At 34.7% G+C, this 21,598-nt stretch overlaps 1 protein-coding gene across 3 annotated transcripts in view; it reads left to right on the forward strand.

Moving 5' to 3' along the window:
* The window catches only part of vwc2l (von Willebrand factor C domain containing 2 like), a 71,582-nt gene that overhangs the window by 31,582 nt on the left and 18,402 nt on the right, over positions 1-21,598 (forward strand). For all 3 annotated transcript variants that reach the window (XM_087265809.1, NM_001128564.1, XM_087265808.1), the window contains one exon: positions 8,238-8,367. In XM_087265809.1, the coding sequence (XP_087121935.1) occupies positions 8,238-8,367 (130 nt within the window). The remainder of the gene's footprint in view (positions 1-8,237; positions 8,368-21,598) is intronic.

The raw sequence follows: 21,598 nt of genomic DNA on the forward strand, positions 1-21,598 counted from the left end.
GAAACTAGCTAAGCAAGACCAGCAAATCTCTTTCAAATGATTTTTTTCTCCTTTTATGAAATAACTCTGCTTGTTCTTTTCAGTTTGCTTGCATTTTAGTTGGAGGCCTGTTGGAGAATAATATACTATAAGTAGATAGTCTTGAGTAAAGGCTTTACATTAAGAGTCTTTGCAGCAACATAATATGAATGTATGAAATGAATACGTTGTATGGATAATTTTCCAGCATTACTGCATGTACTTTAAATCTTTTAATGCTCATTTAAGCCACAAGTGGCTTTTTGTTTTAAAGGTTCAGGTTTATAGTCTGTTTTTGAGTGAGAACACTAATCTGAAAACCAGATGCTTGTGTACCCCTGCTGTTCCCCCTTTTTTGCCTTGTGTTGGCCCTGTGAGGAGTATGGCACAATTACAAATGATTTGAACGGGCAAGTTCACAAGACTCTATCCCAGTGGACTAGCTGCTGTTATCAATGGAGAACAGAGGATTATTATAGTGTCACAGTGTGTAGAGACTAAAGGGCATGCCCACTGCCAGCGCAGGTCTGTACCCGAGACCTTCAACCCTGTTCCACGCTGACATATGCTTGGGCCAGTTTCAGCTCTGTGAATACAATGACACAATAAATGAAACAGGCTGCAGATACTAGAATCGCTGTTTTTCTTTTCAGCCAAAGAAGTTTTTCCTTAATAGCCAGTTCTATATATGATCATTAAAACTAAAGTTTTAGAGTAAAGTCAGAGTAAAAAAATGTTTACTGCTCACAGAGACTTTAAAAGGTGTTTTAATAAGAGAATTTATTAAACAAACAAAAAAGTCGAGCTATATTGTCATTTCGCTACATGTGAGAACATACAATGGAATGAAATGTTATGTCTCGCAGGACCACGGTGCTACATAATGAATAAACATAATCATAAGTATAAACACAACACTGAACTTAAGAGTGATTTTAAACCATTATACAAACGGGAGCAGTAATCTAACTATACCAACTGCTAACTACACATATACTATAAATACTTAAACTATACACATAACCTGGACAGACTATAAAACTACTTTTACATAAGAGAGAACAATGTTGTAAAATATATTGTGCAAAAGAGGCATTTAAGTTTGTTACTTAAAAATGCAGTATGCAAGTTTGACACCCAGTGGTTAAACTATGTATTGCACCTGGTGCAAAACAAATGAAACGCAGGCTGCCAGATTGACGACACCAATAGCAGTACTGTCAAGCCTAAAGGCTGATTTAAACCATGTTCTACATAAAAGCAACAGCATGCAATAGAAGGAAGATTTACCATATTAAAGGGAGTTTTTGTCATAAACAACAGCTCGAATTGATAGAAACGGCTTCTATTTCTTGCAGTTGTCTAAACAACAGAAAACTGACAATGATCACCTCATGTACACCTCATGCGCTTTATTCAGTGTTAAATGTTAATAATGTGAGTTTGATTGCTATTTTACATGATATTTATTGCCATACTACTGAAAGCAGATAATACACCTCAGATCATGAAAATAAAATAAACCTTTGAAAATAGAACTTCGATGCAAGCCAACACATATCAGTGATTCAGTATGTATATTTAATAATGTTAAAGAGGTTTAATATGTATTAATTGCATTATGAACCTTACCATTCTGTTGGAGTGCAGTAAGTGCACATATATTCTGTGCTTTTGAAAGGCTGTATTTAAATTTCTATGGCGTTTCATCTGGTGCAAACAGCCAAATTGCTTATCACTGCAAATCTAGTTACATACCATGTTGTTTGGACAAGGGGTTACAATGTAACCTGCTCACCTGACGTTTATGTTCATAATATTTATATTATTTGCCAATTGATAACCACCTCAAGTGGAACTCTTAACCTGCGTCTCATTTTGGAGTCTGCTACTGTCCTCCAGATGTTGCATTTCGGTCGCAGATGCATACTTTGACATCCTTCATGAGTGAATGAATCAAATACACTGTTTTCCACCAAGGCAACCCGGGTTGCTGAAATATAATTGGCTAAACTGGCAATGGGCGGGTTAAATGACAAAAACAAAGACAGACGTTTCAGCACGTAATGCCCATTTTCAAAGCAGAATATCTGACTTTAGCATTGTTTTTCAGAACAAGAATGTTCACTTAGCATGTTTCTTAAATATATGCTAGCATATTATGGTACTTTTATGCTTTAGAAGAGTCAAAAACTTACATACAGCACCTTAAAGAAAAAAAACTCAAAAATGATACAGTAAAACAGTAATACTGGAAATCATTAATAAAAATTATGATTTCTCCTATATTTTCTACGTGAATATAATTATACATTTCATCAGCCATTACTCCATTCTTTAATGTCACATGATCTTTCATCGAGAGTTCAGTCTTTTGATTTGGCACTCAAGAAATTATTAATTATCAGTGTTGAAAATAATAACTTAATAATTGTTTAATAATTCTTAATAATTTTGTAGGAAAATATTTTTTCAAGATGTTTTGATGAATAAAAAGTTAGAAAGGAAGTGAAATAAAATTCTTTAATGACTGTGTTTGAAACAAAATGTATTTACTGTCACTTTTGAACAATTTAAACAAAATAACATTGAAAAAATATAATAATAATTTGAAATAAAACGTTTTGAAGGTAGTGTATGTTAAGTTAAGGAGCGCCACATGTACTCTGGTTTCCCCCACAGTCCAAAGACATGTGACATACAGTAGGTGAACTGGATAAACTAGATTGGTCATAGTAGGTGTGGTCATTGTATGGGTGTTTCCCACTTGGGTTGTCAGACTAATTGATTTATTCTGCTATGGCGACCTCTGATACAGTTGTAGAAAATAAATAGATAGACATATTAACCAAGCTTGATTACTTCAAAGTCCCTCAAAAAAAAAAAAAATAAATAAATTTATGCAACTAACCTCACAAATGCTATTCAATCCATCACTTCTTCCTCACAAGCACTGTATCAACCCGGCACTTTGTAAACAGGTCTCGAAATCCACACAGACTGATGAAAAAAACATGTTCTTCCAACTCCCAGAGGTTGTGTAAAATCCCCAATCATTAGAACTGAAAGTCAGGTAGAAAAAGAGCTGTTCACTTATGTGTGCAATTTGCATCAGATTAATGCATGGCTTTTGCATTTATATAGAATCCAAAATTGATTATGCTGTATCTGAAATGTGTATATTTAGCATCTGAAGCTCAAAATTCACTTGTGTTTTGCAAAAACATGTATATGCTGTATATGCATATACATTTGCAGTCCTAAATTTGCATAGATGGAAAAATCCTCATAACAATGACAAAGCTGCCTTAAAATTGGCTTCTACAAGGGAATCATTAAAATAACTTCCACTCTCTACAGAGAGAAAGCCCACAGTTAAGGAACCATTACTCTTAAGTACTGCTGCAAAAATAACTACTAAATAATATTCCAAAAACGCCACCGTGGAAGTTAAAATAAGCACATAAATTATAATTAGAGTGTAAAAAAAAAGATCTCTGAGAGTTTGAATGCCCCGGTGGACACTCCTGCTTCAATTATCAGGATGTGGGAGATACTTCAAACCACCCAGACACTTCCTTGAAAAGGTCGTACCTCAAAACTCCCAGTGCGAACTTAAAGGAAACCTGTTAGAGAAGTCAGAGAAAGCCTATCGATCACTTCAGTTCAAGAGCTGAGAATAGTGGAAAGGTCCACTTGTCATCCAAATCTGCACAAGATTGGCCTACAGCGTGGCGCAAATGGGGACAAACGACCTTTAGGAGAACAAAGAACATGCAGGCATCCTTACATGTTACGGATTCAGATTTTAAAGGCAATTTTAAGGCTGTTTGGAAAATGCTCATCTTACACTGCCCACCATCAAACATTAACATAGCAACTGCAAAGATTCATCATCCAGCAAGCCAAAAACGAATGGACTAAAAACATACCTGAACTGAGTGGGAAGATGGTACACACTTAAACAACTGACTTCAAACTGGCACTGCTGAATGTGAACGTGAAACGTGGCTTTGCAGAATGTAAAAATATGTTAATACAATTTTTTAAAATACAATATACACACACAAAAAAAAAATATGTTTGCTGTTTTTTTGAACTACTTATTTAAAATGAGCTGAAACAACAACATTCTTGAGCTTTTTTTTTTTTTTTTTGCAGCAGGACAACTTAATTGTTTTATGTTCAATCCACTCTGTAGGATAAGTTAACTTATAGGGCACCTATGATGAAAATCATCTTTTTTAAGCTGTTTGGAAAAAACTGTGTGCAGGTATACTGGGCCCACAGTCTTATTGGGGTGATATAAAGACAATACATCTTTTACATAACCTGATGTTAAAATAGGATCCAAATCCCTCCCATTTTGAGGCTGACGTGACGTAGGATTGCAGTTTCCCCGCCCACTGAATTGATTGATAGCCATATATTTACATGTTTCTATGCGTATAATCATATCAACAAGACAGGACGTGCACAAAGCAACTGGGATTAAAAGATCTGTTCAGCACTCTGTGATTATCAATCATCATCAAATGGGATCAAGAATAAGTTTTGCAAGTTTAAAACGTTTATAAAACAGTGTATGTTTGTCATGAATTACAGCGATTTTACGATCTTTATCACCACAGCTGGTGTCAGTACAATTACAAAAAAAGACACTTCAATCCCGGTTTGTAGACAGTGAATAAGGTTTATTTTGTACATAAACATAACGGATATCCATACAGCAGTGAATATTAACGTGTTTGCTTTCACATTTGTCGTGCAAAAACAGTGCAAAGTTGGAATTGCTTAAGGGTCAACAATATTTTGACAAGGCACTGTTTATGGGTCTTAATATTTCATGTACTTTTTTGTGCTACATGCAATAATAAGCATAAGTCATGTATTTTATAATACCCTTATGATGTAGGACTAATTACATATTAATCTGGGCTAACTTCAGTAGCACATTGTGATGAAATGGATGGCCATTTTGTTGTTCACTTGTTTTATATTCCCCAATACATGGGCTCCCAAATATTTCAGCCTGCCAATGCCAGTGACTCGTGATCCCCACATTTCTTGGAGAGGGTTATGAATATACAAAAGGTGCACACAAAATAGGCCTATATAATCACAATCATATTGACAACACAAAAAAAGTGCAACAGTCTAACAATCATATAGTTTTTATAGTTATTTACTTATTTGTTTATTTTAATATAAACCTCATCTAAAGGGGCTGGTGGGCACAATGTTTTCAGCACAAGTCTATTTATGGTTTAATTTTGGAGACTGTCACTAAGAGATCATTGTCAATGTTCAGTTGTGGCCTGTATTTGTTTTTAATGTATTTGATTGCCATCACAGTGTCAGAAAGCTTAATCTGGTGCTATAAAATCAATCTGCTGCATCTGACACTATTGTGGTGTTAATCGAATGTAATTATTTTCTACTATTTTATCTTCTGTGGGTTATGGATAAAATAGTGACTTCCGGTGCAGTTTGTGGCTAGTGAGGCTCTGACTCTTCCAAAGCCAAAAGTCAGATTTATCAATATCCACCTGATATATTTGCCAATTACCGATTGTGTTTCCTTCGTCATAACAGTATTATTTCTATACATTTGACAGGTACATATGAGGAAGTATGTAAAATGTTTAATGATTAAATATGCTTCACCAAAAACACTCAGCAATATGTTACAGACAACTATAACAAGCGACACACTTAGCACCTTGAAATGACTTGAATTACTTTGAAATGATAGCCTTATCTTCTGTCCTGTCCTGTCCTTAAAAATTATTATTTATTTTTGATTGAAAATCCAATTCTGGAAAAATTTTGGGCTGAAACCATACTATATATAATAAAAAGTCTACCATGTATAAGAACATTTTAATAAAGCATTACATTGGTAGCATACACTGAGTAAGCAAAAGGCGCACGCGCAAGCCAATTTGAAAGCGATAGCACAATCTGAAGTGAGCCAGCTCGGTGCTGCCTCCGCTTGTTTCCTACACTGTAATTGAACAGGAGATACACAAAATACAGCTATTTTTATCATAAAAATAATTGAAATCGTTTGAATCATACAGAAATTGCATTTATAGCACGGATAAGTGGATAAATATTTATTTTATCATTAGTATATATCTCATGATGGCTGGTGAGGATAAGGTGAGGCACTGCCTCCCCTGACCACACGTCCGTGGAATAAAATATGGTACTTTTAATAGTTTAATAACATGCATTTGACTTTTGGAAATCCCCAACCCTCACTTTGGGACCCACTGCCCTAACATAATTGTGCAATTGCCCATTAAAAATTGATCTAACAAATGTAAAAACATGCAATACCACAGTAATCTTGATGCTTGCTAAACTCTACTTAATTATTTATTTACTATATTTGCTAAATATTTCCAATCAATTGCATAACAAATCTTACAATAGGATATTCACATTTTAGCATAAATCATGCAAGTAAAACAACAAAAAGAAAGAAGAAGAGAAGAAAAACAAATAAAGAACAAGAGCGGGTATACATAATTACCATAGAGAAGTGGAGTTTAGTTTTTGGAGTATATTTAAAGATCTGGTTGCTTTAAGACTTGATAGCCCTTTAAGAGTTTATATATATATATATATATATAAAAGATATATAAGATATATATCTATATATATCTATATATATATATATATATATATATATATATATATTTTTTTTTTTATCTACTTAAATTATGGCATCTCTTTTCATTATATTAATATATTAATTCTATGACCTCTCAGTGTATATTAAATATACATTCAACATCAAACCAGAAATTTCTAGAGAAACTCTTATTTGTTTTATTTCTGCTAGAATAAAAGCAGCTTTCAGTTTTTTTTTAAATACCATTTTAAGGTCAAAATTGTTAGCTATATTTTTTGATAGTCTACAAAACCATCATTATACAATAACTTCCCTAATTACTCTAAACTGCCTAGTTAACCTAACTAACCTTAAGCCTTTAAATGCTACTTTAAGCTGTATAGAAGCATCTTGAAAAAATATCTAGTAAAATATTATTTACTGTCATCATGACAAAGATAAAATAAATCAGTTATTAGGAATGAGTTATTAAAACTATTATGTTTAGCAAAGTGTTGAAAAAAAATCTCTCCTGTGGTGTTCAGGTCAAATCTGACTGATTTACAACCTAAAACGCTCATAAATATTGTGTTTTACATCTGACTGCCTCAAGGCCTTATGTTATCCTCCACACTATACACTTGAACATGTAGAAGAGTTCAAGAGAAACAATTTTGAGAGTTTGAATCATCCATGTTACACCTGTGGTGTTCTTGGTCTAAAGTGACTGCCGTAGAAAATTAATGGTTATCCAGACTATATTCAATTATCAAACAGCAAACATCCACATACACACTACCTCAACTCACTCACTTACTTACACACATTTCTGACTGAGCAATGTCTTTTGTGGGTGCACATCTCTTTTCCATGCATATGTGCCCATCCTCCCACTCGATTACCTACATGACATTACATGTTCATTTTTGAAAACATTTTGAGTGCCTATTTGTATTTTATATCTAATTCTATAAATTCATTTTTAACAATAGTTTGAGATATTGTTCACAGCTAAATGATGCTTTTTGACTAATTTAAGAGGAGTTAAAAGAAACTGGTCAATTTTGACCAGGAACACTAAAGTAAGTGGCGGGAGGTGAACCCGTTAAACAGAATTTGGGGGGAAAAAATAAACTAGGGGGCTAATAATTTAGGGGTTTAATATTTCCGACTTTAACTGTACATGCAATCAAAAACCAAGTGCATAGTAGTCTCAACATCTATTCCACAAAAAACACAAGATTCAGAAAGATCAACTTTATATCTCTTGAGAAAATGGTTGGCTGGATATCCTTTGTTTAATTTAAAAGTAGATTTCACTAACTTTATTAGTGACAACTCACATTTTTATTGCAAATTATTTTGCTTTAGTGATAACTCTTTTTAAGAGTTAAGAATCAGTTCTTCCTTTAAAACAAAATTACTTTTTTGTGTGTGTGCTGAGCTGTGCACTTTGTTCTTGAAAACTGTGCAGACCTTCAACATTCACAAACAGCTACATTACACACTGCATGAGAGGTAATATCCGAATAAGCGTAATGGTGCACCTTAACTTTGATGTCTAGCCTCTAACAGTCATATTTCTCTGTCTCCCCAGCCTTCGCCCTGTGAATGGTGTCGCTGTGAGCCAAATAACGAGGTGCACTGTGTGGTCGCTGACTGTGCAGTACCAGAGTGCGTCAATCCAGTGTACGAGCCAGAACAGTGCTGCCCCATCTGTAAAAACGGTAAGAATGGCCTATTTCTTATTATAGGTCTACGGAGGAGATGAAAATACCTGCAAGGTGTACTTTAAAGAAATCCTCCGAGTACAGTCTCTCCATTCCCAAAGGAAAGCGACTCGATCTGCTGACTGGCATGTATTTGAGTTCATGAAACAGCGGAGGTATAAACCGAGAGCTTGATGCACAGGTTGTTTAAAGCCCACTCAAACTTTCTATTAGATCGCGGTATCACCTCCTAGTGAGATCTGATTACCCATCCTCTGCTCAATTACCGGGGAAATTTGGTTCAGATAAACAGTGTCCCATTGATTAAGACCATGCTAAAAAGGATTAATTGGCCAATGGGGACTCCTCTATCTCCTGCGTCTTGATGCACTAGTCAGCAAGGCCCGATTGCAAAATTACAATTATTGGATTCCAATGGCTCACTGGGTGGCCAAGGGTAAGAGATTTCCCTGAGTCAGACCGATACGGAGACACAAACACAAAAGTGTAAGCTCAGGGAATCAGTGGGATAAATAAAATGTTGATCGGCATGATGCTTATAGGCCAAAGCGGTCTCCGTAGAGGACATTGGCTTAAAGGAATAGTTCACCCAAAAATGAAAAGTTGCTGTAAGTTTACTCATCCTCAGGCCATCCAAGATAGGTGACTTTTTCTTTAACGGAATACTATAGAGTGTTCAACAAATATGAGTACACCCCTTACAAATCTTTCATTTAAATTAATATTTACTATAGGAATCTTTACAATATTATATTTGTGCATAGATTAGTCAGTTTTGAAGCCAAATCTAAAGCTAATTTAACAAAATAGCCAATGATAATGGTCCAAAATTAGTACATCCCAATGTATATGTAAATATAAATGTTTTCAATTTTGGGTGAAATTTTGGGTACAATATTTAGCATCAATTTAAATCAGTTTCAATTTCCTTTATTTTTGTCATTCAAAACATTACGTTGCATCAGACCCAACACAAACATAAAATATATATATATATATATATATATATATATATATATATATATATATATATAAACCTAACGTAATAAATAAGCTTTTAGAATTTCATAAATATAGTTATATAAAATATAATTTAATAAAAAAACACAGAAGGGAAAGTTAATACTTAAATAACTATTGCACAGTTTATTTATAATAGTTATAATATTAACAATTTATGCTAGTTTAACAATTTATAAATTTATTATTACATACTAGCTATCAATAGTATTTAAAATACGATATTAATCAAAAGCCTTATAATGACAGGCAGGGTTTCTGCAGGTTTCATCAGGTCTAATTTAAGACTTTTTAAGACCCATATGAGTGAAATTTTAGACTTATAAAGGGCTAAACACTAATGATAATTCCTAATGGCCCAGTTGGGTCAATAGATTTTGCCACAAAATGCTTGCCACAAAAAAAAAAAAAATCAAATGTAATTTCTTAGCGACATACTTTAATGCTAGTTGTATACACTATTTTCAACATAATATTACTTTCTCTTTTTTTTAAATGACAAGTTTAACATTGTTAAAAGTATATTTATTGTGGAGGCAAATACATAAATAATCAAAAATATATATTTGTTGGCTTTTGTCCAAATTGATTAACTTCTACTGTATTCAACCTAATGCATTTCTGTTATAAAACATTAAGTTTCATGCCTATTTAAAAATTTTGTCTACTCCTGCTTACCTCTGTAAATACTTTTTTTATGAATGTAAATAACGTAAAGGGATATATTGCTCTGTTATTATCATGAGGAATTGTGTAATTGTTTTTAGTTTTCTTTCCCTGATTTTATAAAAATGGATTGTTGGTGATTGGATGGATGCCGGCCCGATAGCTTTACTTGAACAGAGGAAAATTAAGACCTGTTTAAAAAATTTTAAGACCTACAAGACTAAATTTCAGTCAATTTAGGACTTTTTAAGGCCTATAATGTTTCAAATTTAAGACATTTTAAGAATTTTTAAGACCCCCCGGATACCAACAAACAAACTATCATGAAACTGCACTGATTTGCTCCTCAGGCTTCTTTAACGCCTGCCTGATGGCATGAGTGTGAGCAGACTATGGCTAGGGTGGGTTGGATCCCTTAAAATACTGTTTGCCCTAGACAGACAACGTTGTTGATACAGTTCCTCAATAGATGTCATTTTGACTCCAACGGACCTTGCAGCAGACTTTATTATAATAAATGTATAATCTTTCTATTTATTAAGATGTTCGGTCATTAAAAGATATTTTAATAAATATATTTGTTTAATAAATCTGTTTTGCTCAAATGCGCCCAATTATACTACCTATATTCAATGAGAAATGGATAAAAACATTCCTTTTCAAAATGGGGTGTACTCTATGTTGAGCACTGTATACTTTAGCTCAGGGGTCTCAAACTCAATTTACCTGGGGGCCGCAGGAGGCAAAGTCTGGGTGAGGCTGGGCCGCATAAGGGATTTCACAAAAAAAAGTCCTCAAATGCCATTATTAACAGTTTTAATTATTTCTTCTGAACATGAAGTGTCCTGAACATTAATAGAACATTGAGTGAAGATTATGAACAGTTCTTCTGAACATGGCATCTTTTGCCTACTTCTTGCTGCCAGAGACTTGACAGCGCTTCTTCTCACAAATCTGAACCACATTTGGCTTTAGAGCGGAAGCAGTTGAGACCCTCAGTATGGCTTGAAGATGATCATCATTAAGTCTAGACCTGTACTTTGACTTATTGAAGTTCAAGGTGGAGAATAACTTCTCACACAAATATGTGCTCCCAAAAAGACCTAGTCCTAGGGAAAAAAGTGGGGGAAGTCACTCAAAACTTCCATTCCCTCGCCTAAAAAAAAGGCGTATATATGTATAAATAAAACACCCCCACCCCACTACAGTCACATCAGTCTGTACCAGTCTGTATCTACCTATAATATATATAAGACAGGGCTCGAAATTAACTTTTTTACTTGGTAGCACCGGTGCTCCCAACTTCAAATATTTAGGAGCACCAAAATAAATTTAGGAGCATCAGAAAAAATTAAGGAGCATCCACCAAAAATGATTGAGCACCGCTGCAAATTGCTTTTTAAGGGATTTATTGTATTTTAAAACAACGTCAATAGGACTGACAAAAACCAGAAAAAACGATCTAACTAATGCTGCGAAGACATTGATATTTGTGTGCAATAATTCCAAAATGAATGTCTAATAATTATAGAATATTAATGATGATGAAAATGACAATAATAGTAAAAATGAATTACATTTCTCATTATGATACTGCCTTGAATGTGCATGAATGTAGGTTATCTGCTATAAAAAGTCTGTTACTTTATGAAAAATAATTGTATAGTTTGCATCAAACAAAAATGAAGCATTGCAGTAAGAAATATTTATTTTGTACTGCTGTTTTTATATGCATGTCAATTTAATAAATAATATTTCTGCTCCAAAACAAACAAAAGATTATAATAAATCATTCAATTCAATGATGAAAGCTGCAAAGCAGTCATCAGTAAATAAATAAAAAAATAAAAATAATATACACCTCAAAAAAGAATAGACAAAAGAAAGAAAGTAAAGTCTCACTTCTATCACTCTTTAGAAGTTTTGGTTTCAGTTTGTGTCAATTTAAAGGTTCAGTCTGAGCTGATCTTCATGTTTCTGTGTTAGTGGAAAAGCTGGCGAGTCAGCCGACCCCATTTATGAGCAGGCAGCGCAAGATTCTTGCAATGACCACCGGCGGAATACCGCTGTTTGTTATGAGACGCAGTTTCAGTGTAAATTTAGTAAAGGCGAGCTTCTTTGGCGATGATATGTACAGTATTAGATTTGACTTTTAGCGGACATTTGCGCTGAACACGCAGTGAATGCAACGCATGGAGATTCGGGCGCCTTCTCCATGAAGCGCGTACTCGATTGATCTCAGCTGGCGGATCATTATTCACCACGTGACGTGTCATAATCGCTCTCATCTGCACCTCAATTTTAGGTGGGGTTTGCAAACCTGTGTGCTTTAAGTTTTTACTCTTCTGCCGTTTGCATTTACCGTGGTCATAAAAGCTCCTTCCCTGTCATCTGACAGCGGAATACCTTGAGTGATTGACAGCTAATATGAACCAATATAGCGGCAGTGAAGAGCGATTCAGCATGTTTTTACAAAAAATCAAGACAGGTCGCACTACAACTATTATCAGCAGTCGCACTAATGCGCCCAAATATATTATGAGGTCGCATAGATTAATTTTCGGGCGCATATGCGACCAAAATGGTCGCAATTTCGAGCCCTGTAAGATGCAGGATGTAGCTGAGTGGCAGGCAGGGGCGGGAACAGCTTACCTTGGTTCTTCCCGCCCGTCACAGCGTCTAACAAAGGGGCGGGGTGCGTGGTGACGTCACCGGCATCCCCGCTCCTTTGTTTACACGGCGGGCGGGGAATGCCAGTGACCGCTGTGTACGGATAGAATCAGCGGAGCTGGAAGCTCTCTCTCTCCCCGCTCCGCTGATTCTGTCAGTGTACAGCGGTCGGCGCGGGCCACAAAATATTGCACTGAGGGCCGCAAATGGCCCGCGGGCCGCGAGTTTGAGACCCCTGCTTTAGCTGAAACTCATACTGAGCACATACTCGATGTGTATTTTGGACTAATTATTCAGTTTAATTTCAATTAGCATTATTAATTTGTTGTGTGATTTTAACATTTGTTTTCTTTTATTACAGTTTTTGTTTCAATTCAACTGATAAAAAAAAAGTGTGTGCAAATAGTTATCTGCACTAAGTGGCTCGCACAGAATATTATAGTAAAAAAAAAACACAGGTATTAATTTGTTTTGCTTGTATATGTTTGTTTGTTTGTTTGTTTACTCAAGTAGCCTTTGACTTTTTATGAATCAGCATTTTATGAATCACCAAAGACCACAATTTCTGCTTTAATGCTCTACTGAAGAAAAGAGACAAACATAATTTGGTTGGATGACCTGAAGGTGGGTTATTTAATGAGGAAATTACATTTTTTTTGAAGTGTTACTAGAGTTGTAGCAAAAAAAAACAACTGTTTGATAAATACTTTCTGCATTTTTCTAATTGCGTCGCTATTCTCTTCTGAATCGATTCTAAGCTTAGTTTTTAAAAGCAGATGGGGCTGTATACTTTACAAACAGCCATACTCTGCTTGCATCTAATTCCTTACAATACCACTTGAACCTAAAATATTCCTTAAGGAAGTGTTAGAAAAAGTTTTACAAGAGTGTTCAAAGCGAGCTGTGCTTAAATTAGTCTTGTGAGATAAAAACTAAACTTAAAGCCTAGAGCAACATCATCTGTTTAAAAACTAAGCTCAAAATCATTTTAAGAAAAATTAGTGTTGCATTTGAAAATCTCAAAATTAATACAGTTAATTTCTCAAACTACTTTTCACCACAGCTAAAGTGTTGCCATACTTAACATAAATACCCATATAAATAGTGTATACTTACTCCCAGGGCCATTTATATCGAAGTTGATATATAGTAGCACCATATTGGTGTTTTGTAACATCTAGTTGGAATGAGGTGAGTTGTTAGCGCTCAACCCCACATCTGGAGGACCAGGACATACACACACACAGTACACTACGAACAATTTAGCTTACCCAATTCACCTACAGCAAATGTCCCTGCACTCTGTAACCGGAGCACCCGGAGGAAACCCAAGCGAAAATGGATAGACCATGCAAACTCCACACAGAAATGCCAACTGGCCCAGCCAGGACTCGAACCAGTGACCTTCTTGCTGTAAATAGTGTATACCAAATTAATTAAAATGTATAATACCCAGAAGCACAAAAACATTACAATTGTTTTAATATATAATGTCATAACATCACATTTCTACACGGATATAAGAAAAAAATGTTAATTTAAAATCTGCTTTTTTTTTACTTAAGAAGGATTTAAAGGTGTAAAAATATCTGACAGCTAACCTTTTTGTTGACGTGATGAATTTTAACGAGATAAAACTACATCAAGTTTGCAATTTGCAGCTGGGTTTTTGTCTTCAGTCTTAAAGAAATCTCGCAGTGCCTCGGGAGACATGTTTGAAAATAGATTTGTAAAGAAAAATCAAATCTAATCTTCTAAGTGCAACTTTAAAATCTATGAAAATTTTTCCCTTCTGGCACACAGTGACCTACATTCTCCAGATCCACATTACAATCAGAAGTGTGGTGTAAGGTATAGTCGCTAAATAGAGACCGGCTGTGACTTTATGCTTTACTAGCGCAGAAAGACAGCCAGAGATACGCACACGCGGATACACAAAGCTCGCCTACAGCATGGAAGAGAACTAATCTAGGCAGACAGGGTGCGGTGACAAGCTTGTGGTGCTGGCATTTTCGGGAGGCTGCGGTGGAACTCGTTCCCTGGAGGAAAGAGCCAAGTCTGCTTCCAAGATCTTTAAAGGGGTCATTTCAGGAACAATCATATTTTCCTTCATACTTCAGGATAAAAGTGTTCAATATGTTATATAAATTCATACACTTTCAGACCCTAAATCTAACTAAACTTAACACTGATTTTAAATTAAATTAAAGGGGAACTATTCGTTCATTCATTTTCTTGCAGGGTTAGTCTCTTTATTAGTCCGGGGTTGCCACAGTGGAATGAACCGCCAACTTATCCAGCACGTTTTTACGCAGCAGATACCCTTTCAGCCGCAACCCATCACTGGGAAACATCCACACACACACACACTACAGACAATTTGGCCTACCCAATTCACCTATACCGCATGTCTTTGGACTGTGGGGGAAATCAGAGGACCCAGAGTAAACCCTCGCGAACGCAGGGAGAACATGCAAACTCCACACAGAAACGCCAACTGAGCTGAAGTTCGAACCAGCGACATTCTTGCTGTGAGGCGACAGCACTACCTACTGTGCCACTGCCTCGCCCAAAAGGGAAACTATTATGCCCCTATTTCACAAGATGTAAAATAAGTGTTTATGTGAAGCTTCAACTTAATATACTACACAAATAATGTTTTAGAACTCTTTGAAACTGCCCCTTTTAGGCTTTGATCCTAAGTGTGGCATTTTAGTGACTGTCGCTTTAAATTAAAATAAGATGTTTTTTATCAAAAAAGGGCAGAGCTACAAATGCCTGTGTGTCAGCGCTGCACGGATCGATTAAAATTTGTCTTAAATCGGTGCTTGACGGTTAGACATTTAGTCCGGCTTGATGCTGCGCCGATGCCACGTGACTGTAACATGTGGCATCAAAGTACTGCGACAGCGCTCCGAGATCAGACGGCAGGCTCAGCCAGTGCAGCATCTGAAGAGCAACTGTAGGAGCTGCGATGACAACGCCGATATTACACAATTGGCTGAGTTCACCGCATGACAACAACGACGTGTGTTTCGGGTTTATTATTGGACAAAATCTGTCTCACAAACAATTGACTTTTTATGCTATTTCTATCTAGACTACAAATATTTTACTGCAGTAATATGTTTTTGTAAATAATTTGTTTAACAAGTCTAGATTGGTTTATTTTCAACCTTTATATAGAGTCCATTTACTGTATTCAGCTCCTTTAAACAACTTAAATTATTTATTTTAGTGAATAACCAACTCAAAAATGGTCTTAAATGGTCTCAAATATCTCTTACAGACTTGTAATACAATAAAATAATAGTCATCATTGATCATGTCATCCCCATAAAGGTTTCTTCGAAAAAAAAATCGGCTAAATAATATTTTAATAATAATAATAATATAATATTTGTTATCTATCTATCAAAGAAATACAGAGATGAAGTATTTCAGAGAGCATTTTTGCACTTCAAAAAAGAAATCAACACTTTTATTTAGCAAGGATGCAATCAATTAACCAAAAGTGATTGTAAAAAAAAACATGAATAATGCTATGAAGGTTCTATGTCTTTTTGAATTCGCTATTTGCTATCACGTTTATGCATAATAAATGTCACTGTATAATAAATAAGTTCAAGTAAAAAAGCAGCATATTAGACTGATCTCCAAAGGATGACACTGAAAATTCAGCTTTAAAATATCGGAAAATAATAAAACATAAAAATAATTAAATACAAACAAATCAATGAAATTAAGAGACCTCTTGAAAATGATAAATTTTTCCAGATTTACTTGGTATGGGATTGAATTCATTACTTTGTTAATTTTTTTTTTTATCGTATCATATATTATTTTTTATTACTTTATTATATACTATTTTATTTTATATTATTTTTACACATTTAAAAAAAAAGAAAAAAAAAATTGGTTATAAAAATTCGCCAAAAAAAGGCAATTAAATAAAATTTAGTTTTCATACTTTAGTGTTTAAAATAAAAGTTACATATAGTTTTTAATAATATTTTTACATTTAAACTTAATTAGCAATTCTGGGTCATATTTGCGAATTTCAAAATCATTTCCACTTCAGCTCTTCATTTCACACAATCCTTATTAACACCAAAAATAGCTTGTTTTAATCCTGGGAGTCAGAGAGATAGAAAACATTAATAAAAACTACATTCAGAGTATTTTTTTATGCAAAAAAAATTTGCTAAATGATCTAAAGTGGGCCTCGGAGAGAAAAATAATTTAATAATAATATTGACGTGAGTGGTTTAAAGTATTTGCGCCATGACTGAAGAATATTTTAATAGAGAACTCCATTTAATCTCATTGAAACTCTGGTTTGAAATGGCATCATAAAGAGAATGCATGATCTTAAAACAGGCTTGGATGTATTTGGTTGGAAGTTTAGAAGAAAGCAAAGGCCAAATAAGTAGTCTAAGTTTATCTCAGTTCAGTCAAGGTTTTGGTCGTGTAATCTCTCTCAGATTGTCCCACATGGAAAAATGGAGACTTTAAATGTCAAGAGACACCTATCCCAGCGTTGACAGAGCTGGCAGAGGATCAACAATGACACTGGCAATGCCAAGTCTCAGTCAATCAAAATCCAGACATGACTGCATTGTTTTTTGTAGCATAACTCTCGTCTTCCATAAACATAAAACTCGTATCTTTCCTGCATGTCATGTCAAAACGAAAGATGCAAAAGTCTGGGAAGCTTCACATTCTTTCAGATCCTCTCCTAACGAACCTCACAGGAATGCGGCACTTTTTTTTTTTTTTTTTTTTGATGATGAAGTGAATGCGAGCCTCACAAAAACTCCAAAATAGCCTGAAGTAAAGCGATGTGCTGGCTCATTCTAGATTGCTAATTACCCAATGATGCCTCTAAACCTTGGCTCTTGCTGCTGTCTTTTAAAAGCCATGTTTGGGAGAACTGTCCAGCAATATTAAAGGGATAGTTTCAATTCTGTCACCCTTTACTCAACCTTTGGAGATTCTTTCTTTCTTTTGTTGAAAACAAAAGCAGATATTTTGTGGAAAATATAAATTACAAATAAGAAAACATGAATCTGTATCCATTGACTTCTATAGTATTGTTTTTTTTCCTGCTATGGTTGTTAATGGTTACAGGTTTTCAGTGATCATCTAAATATCTTCTTTTGTGTTTAAGACTACGGAGTCATTTTGAAATTGAAAAATAATAAAAATTGACATTCAGAACCTATAACCGATCCAGGACAGTTTTTTCAATTACTTTTCCCTAAGTGTCTCGTGAGCCTGCTCTGTTAAAGATTATGGCTGATTTAATCTTATGAGGCCACTTTACAGCCACATCTAAGCTCTGGTCAAGTAGGATGATGGACCCATTCTTGAGCCTTACTTTGCACTGCATTGCCAAAGATGCTATAAGATGGCATGTTATCCATTACATTAAAATAATTATTTACAAAAAATGCAAGGGTTATTTTTATTAGAAGAGATACTGTTCATTGTCTACTTTTAAAAATGAAAAACACTTAAAATAATTAGATGCATTTGACATGAAGCACAGTTTCAGCTGGTGATCAACGAGATTAGCCAAGCGCACATGGGGCGGAGTTGAAAACGAACCTGTCGAGCCAGACAGCTGAACACTTCGGGACTTAAAGTTGTTGCAGTCACGAAGACCGATCACAAGGCGTCATCATAATTTTATTCATTTATTTTATTTATAACTACAAAATATTTACAAACAAAATGGAATACAGTCTCTACAAACTTTAGTTCATTTTTAAACAATAAGGTAATTATGAATTAAATAAATAACAAATGCAAAAATATGGGAAAATAAGAGAAATAAGGGGAAACGAGAGGGTAATATAAACTTAAAAACAAACAGGCCTGTTAAATACAAAGTAATAAGCACACATTCTAGAAGTTTAAGCCACTCTAGGCTAATACTTCTTGTTTGAATATGCTAAAAAGGGGTTTACATTTATTTACATTTATACTGTAGATAAAAAGCTTTCCAATATATATTAATGTAAAATCCAAAACAAGGTGTTTTGATTAAGTCAGAAACAAAATTAAGATTATTTTGGAAAATGAAAGCATTTTCAAAAAAGCACTTTAATTTAAAAAGATTGAACAAAAGGACCTTCCTTAAATAAATGAGCTACACTAAGTAGAAGTTTCCCAGAAAGACCAGATATAGGCTAAATGGCTAGACAGGAAATACAATATATATATTTTATAATCATAAAAATCATGTTATAATTATTTAATAAAATTGTTATTTAACTTAATTTGTTAAGAAACCTTTAGGGTGGCAGGATCAATGATGAAAATGTTTTAATTACAAGTCTATGACAAGACTTATTTGAGTTAATATTTAGGTTATCTGCTAAAATAAATCATTTAAATTGTTCATGGAGCTGAAAGCAGTAAATAGTCTGTATAAAAATGGTCGAAAATAAACCTGTGCAAACAAGCCAGCCTTTATAAACTTATTTTTTAATAAAACATGATTATTGCAGTAAATTTTTGTAGTCTTTAAATAAGCATGATGTGTACAAGATAGAGAGGGTATGAAAACTGAAATGTTTGTTTTGAAATCTCGAAGAGTCGGTATTGTCCAATAATAAATCTGAAACACACGTGGTTGTTGTCATGCGGTAAACTCGGCCAATCTTTCAATATCGGTGTCGTCATTGCTCGTGCAATCGCTCTTCAGATGCTGCACGGTGTGAATCAGTCGTCTGCGCAGCGCTGCATGAGGTCGAACGCACCCATTAATTTTGTTTCTAAAAGTGCAAGTTATTCATTTTCACTTTTCTTCTAAGGAAAAAATGACTGTGAATGTGTGCTTTAAGTTCAGTTGTTCAACGTTGATGTTCAATAAATAGTCGTAGATAGTAGATATAGTGTGCATTTCCTTCAATCATTTTAAAATCAAGTAATGCACCCTTCATTCAAAAGTCTCTCACTCGTATTACTGTATGTGAGCATATTTACTGTCCAAAACCTGTCAGTGAACTGATGTCAGAATATAGAATAAATAAAATAATCGTTTATTATACATTTTATAGAGATTTTGATTTTAGGACAAAACGCAAAGCCCTAATGGTGTAGCTAAATATCAACTTCAACAAAAACGGCCCTGGGAGTGACTAAGTTAGTAATAATTTTGTTGAAATAAGACCCACATATCCATAATACCCTGACTTTTCCTAAATATGTGTATATTTCTTTAAATACATTTATTAAAATTACAAAGCAAAAAAAAAAAGCTATGAGTATGTCTACCTAGAACTACCAGATCAGTCTTTTTACCAGCACTACTTTTCCCTGTTACTTTAAATATGCATGCCTCTGTTGCCTAGCAACTTCCCGTCAACAAAAACAAAACTTTCTGTTAGAAAAAACATATCTTCATATATGTCTTTCAAAAACAGCATATTCAGTCAGTTTCATGAAATAGCCTTCTCCCCTGTTTGTGAAAGTGAGTCGCGGACATTCGCAGGTGTTCTAGTAGCCTAATTATGCTCCCTTGCTATAACACGGTTCACTTTTCGTGGCCTCGCAGTTTCGCAGATTGCTTTTGTGCAAGTTATCTCCACAACTAACTCCAAAATGTCGACGAAACATTCGGTACGGTCAAAGGCACCCATGGTAGCACCCAAAAGGCAAAAGAAGATGCGAACCATCGCACAAAAATTTGGAGTTCTGGACATGCTAAAGGACGGTTACACGAGTGTTTAAACGAGAGAAAAGTGTGAAAATGTTAATGGCTATCTGAGAAAAAAGTGTAGTGAGGGGTTTTACAGCCTTAAAGCATTTGTTATAAGTGTAAAGAATAAAGCTGAATTTCTACTTGCCGGATTTCACCAATGCAGGCTATTTTTATAACAAGACTCCCAGGATTAACCACTGTAGTTTAAATATGTGTGCCTCTGTTGCCTAGCAACTTTCTGTTAACAAAACATAACTTTCTGTGGGCAAAAACAAACTTTATTTCATGAAAGTCTTTCAAAGCAGCATGTTCAGTCAATTCCCCAAAAAAGCCTTTCCCCTGCTTGTGAAAGTGAAGTCACAGACATTCACGGGTGTTCAAGTAGCTTAATTATACATTTATAGGCTGTTATACAAAAAAGATAATATTTTTAGGCAATTAAATATAACGACAGACATTGAAAGCTTAATTTGAATACCTCAATAGAACGTTGACTATAAATATGTGACAATTTGAACTCAATGGTAATTCTTGTGGGTCAAAGTTCTAGTAGTTCCAGTGTTAATATCGTTGCCTTGTACTTGTACATGAGTAATGACAGTAAAGTTGAATCTAATCTAATCTTAACAGAAGAAACCCATGACTTTTTTGAACCACTTGAGGGACATAAATATTGAGAATATTTTCATTTTTGGGTGAACTATCTCTTTAAGCTTAGTATGTGCACTGCTGGAAAGACAACCGGCCATGTTTATACTGTATGTGGGAGAACCAATCGTGGGCAACCATCTCTATGAGGCTTCAGTGGTTACCATAGTATTTGCTTGCTTGTAGGTTGCAGGCTAATCTGAGGGCAATGACGTGGGCATCCTCTGCAGCACAGTAACATCATGACGACTCTGATCTGAAAGTAAAGAGTATCTGGGTTAAAATGCATTTTGCACTGTCAAGAAAAAAATCAACAGCATATGTCCATGATGGAAACTTTGATATGGTGTAACTGCAGTTTGCATGCAATACTCAAACTTTTAGTTAAAAACTACATGAATGCAATGGTCTTCAATGAAAAAGTGTTTAAATAAATTGTTTACAGCATGAAGAACTAACACTCCAAGCACCTTAAAATTTACTGTGATTTGAGATGTATTTGTATACCACTGG

Source organism: Danio rerio, chromosome 9 (genome assembly GCF_052040795.2).
Source record: "Danio rerio strain M-AB ecotype USA chromosome 9, GRCz13ab, whole genome shotgun sequence".
Lineage (NCBI taxonomy): Eukaryota > Metazoa > Chordata > Actinopteri > Cypriniformes > Danionidae > Danio > Danio rerio.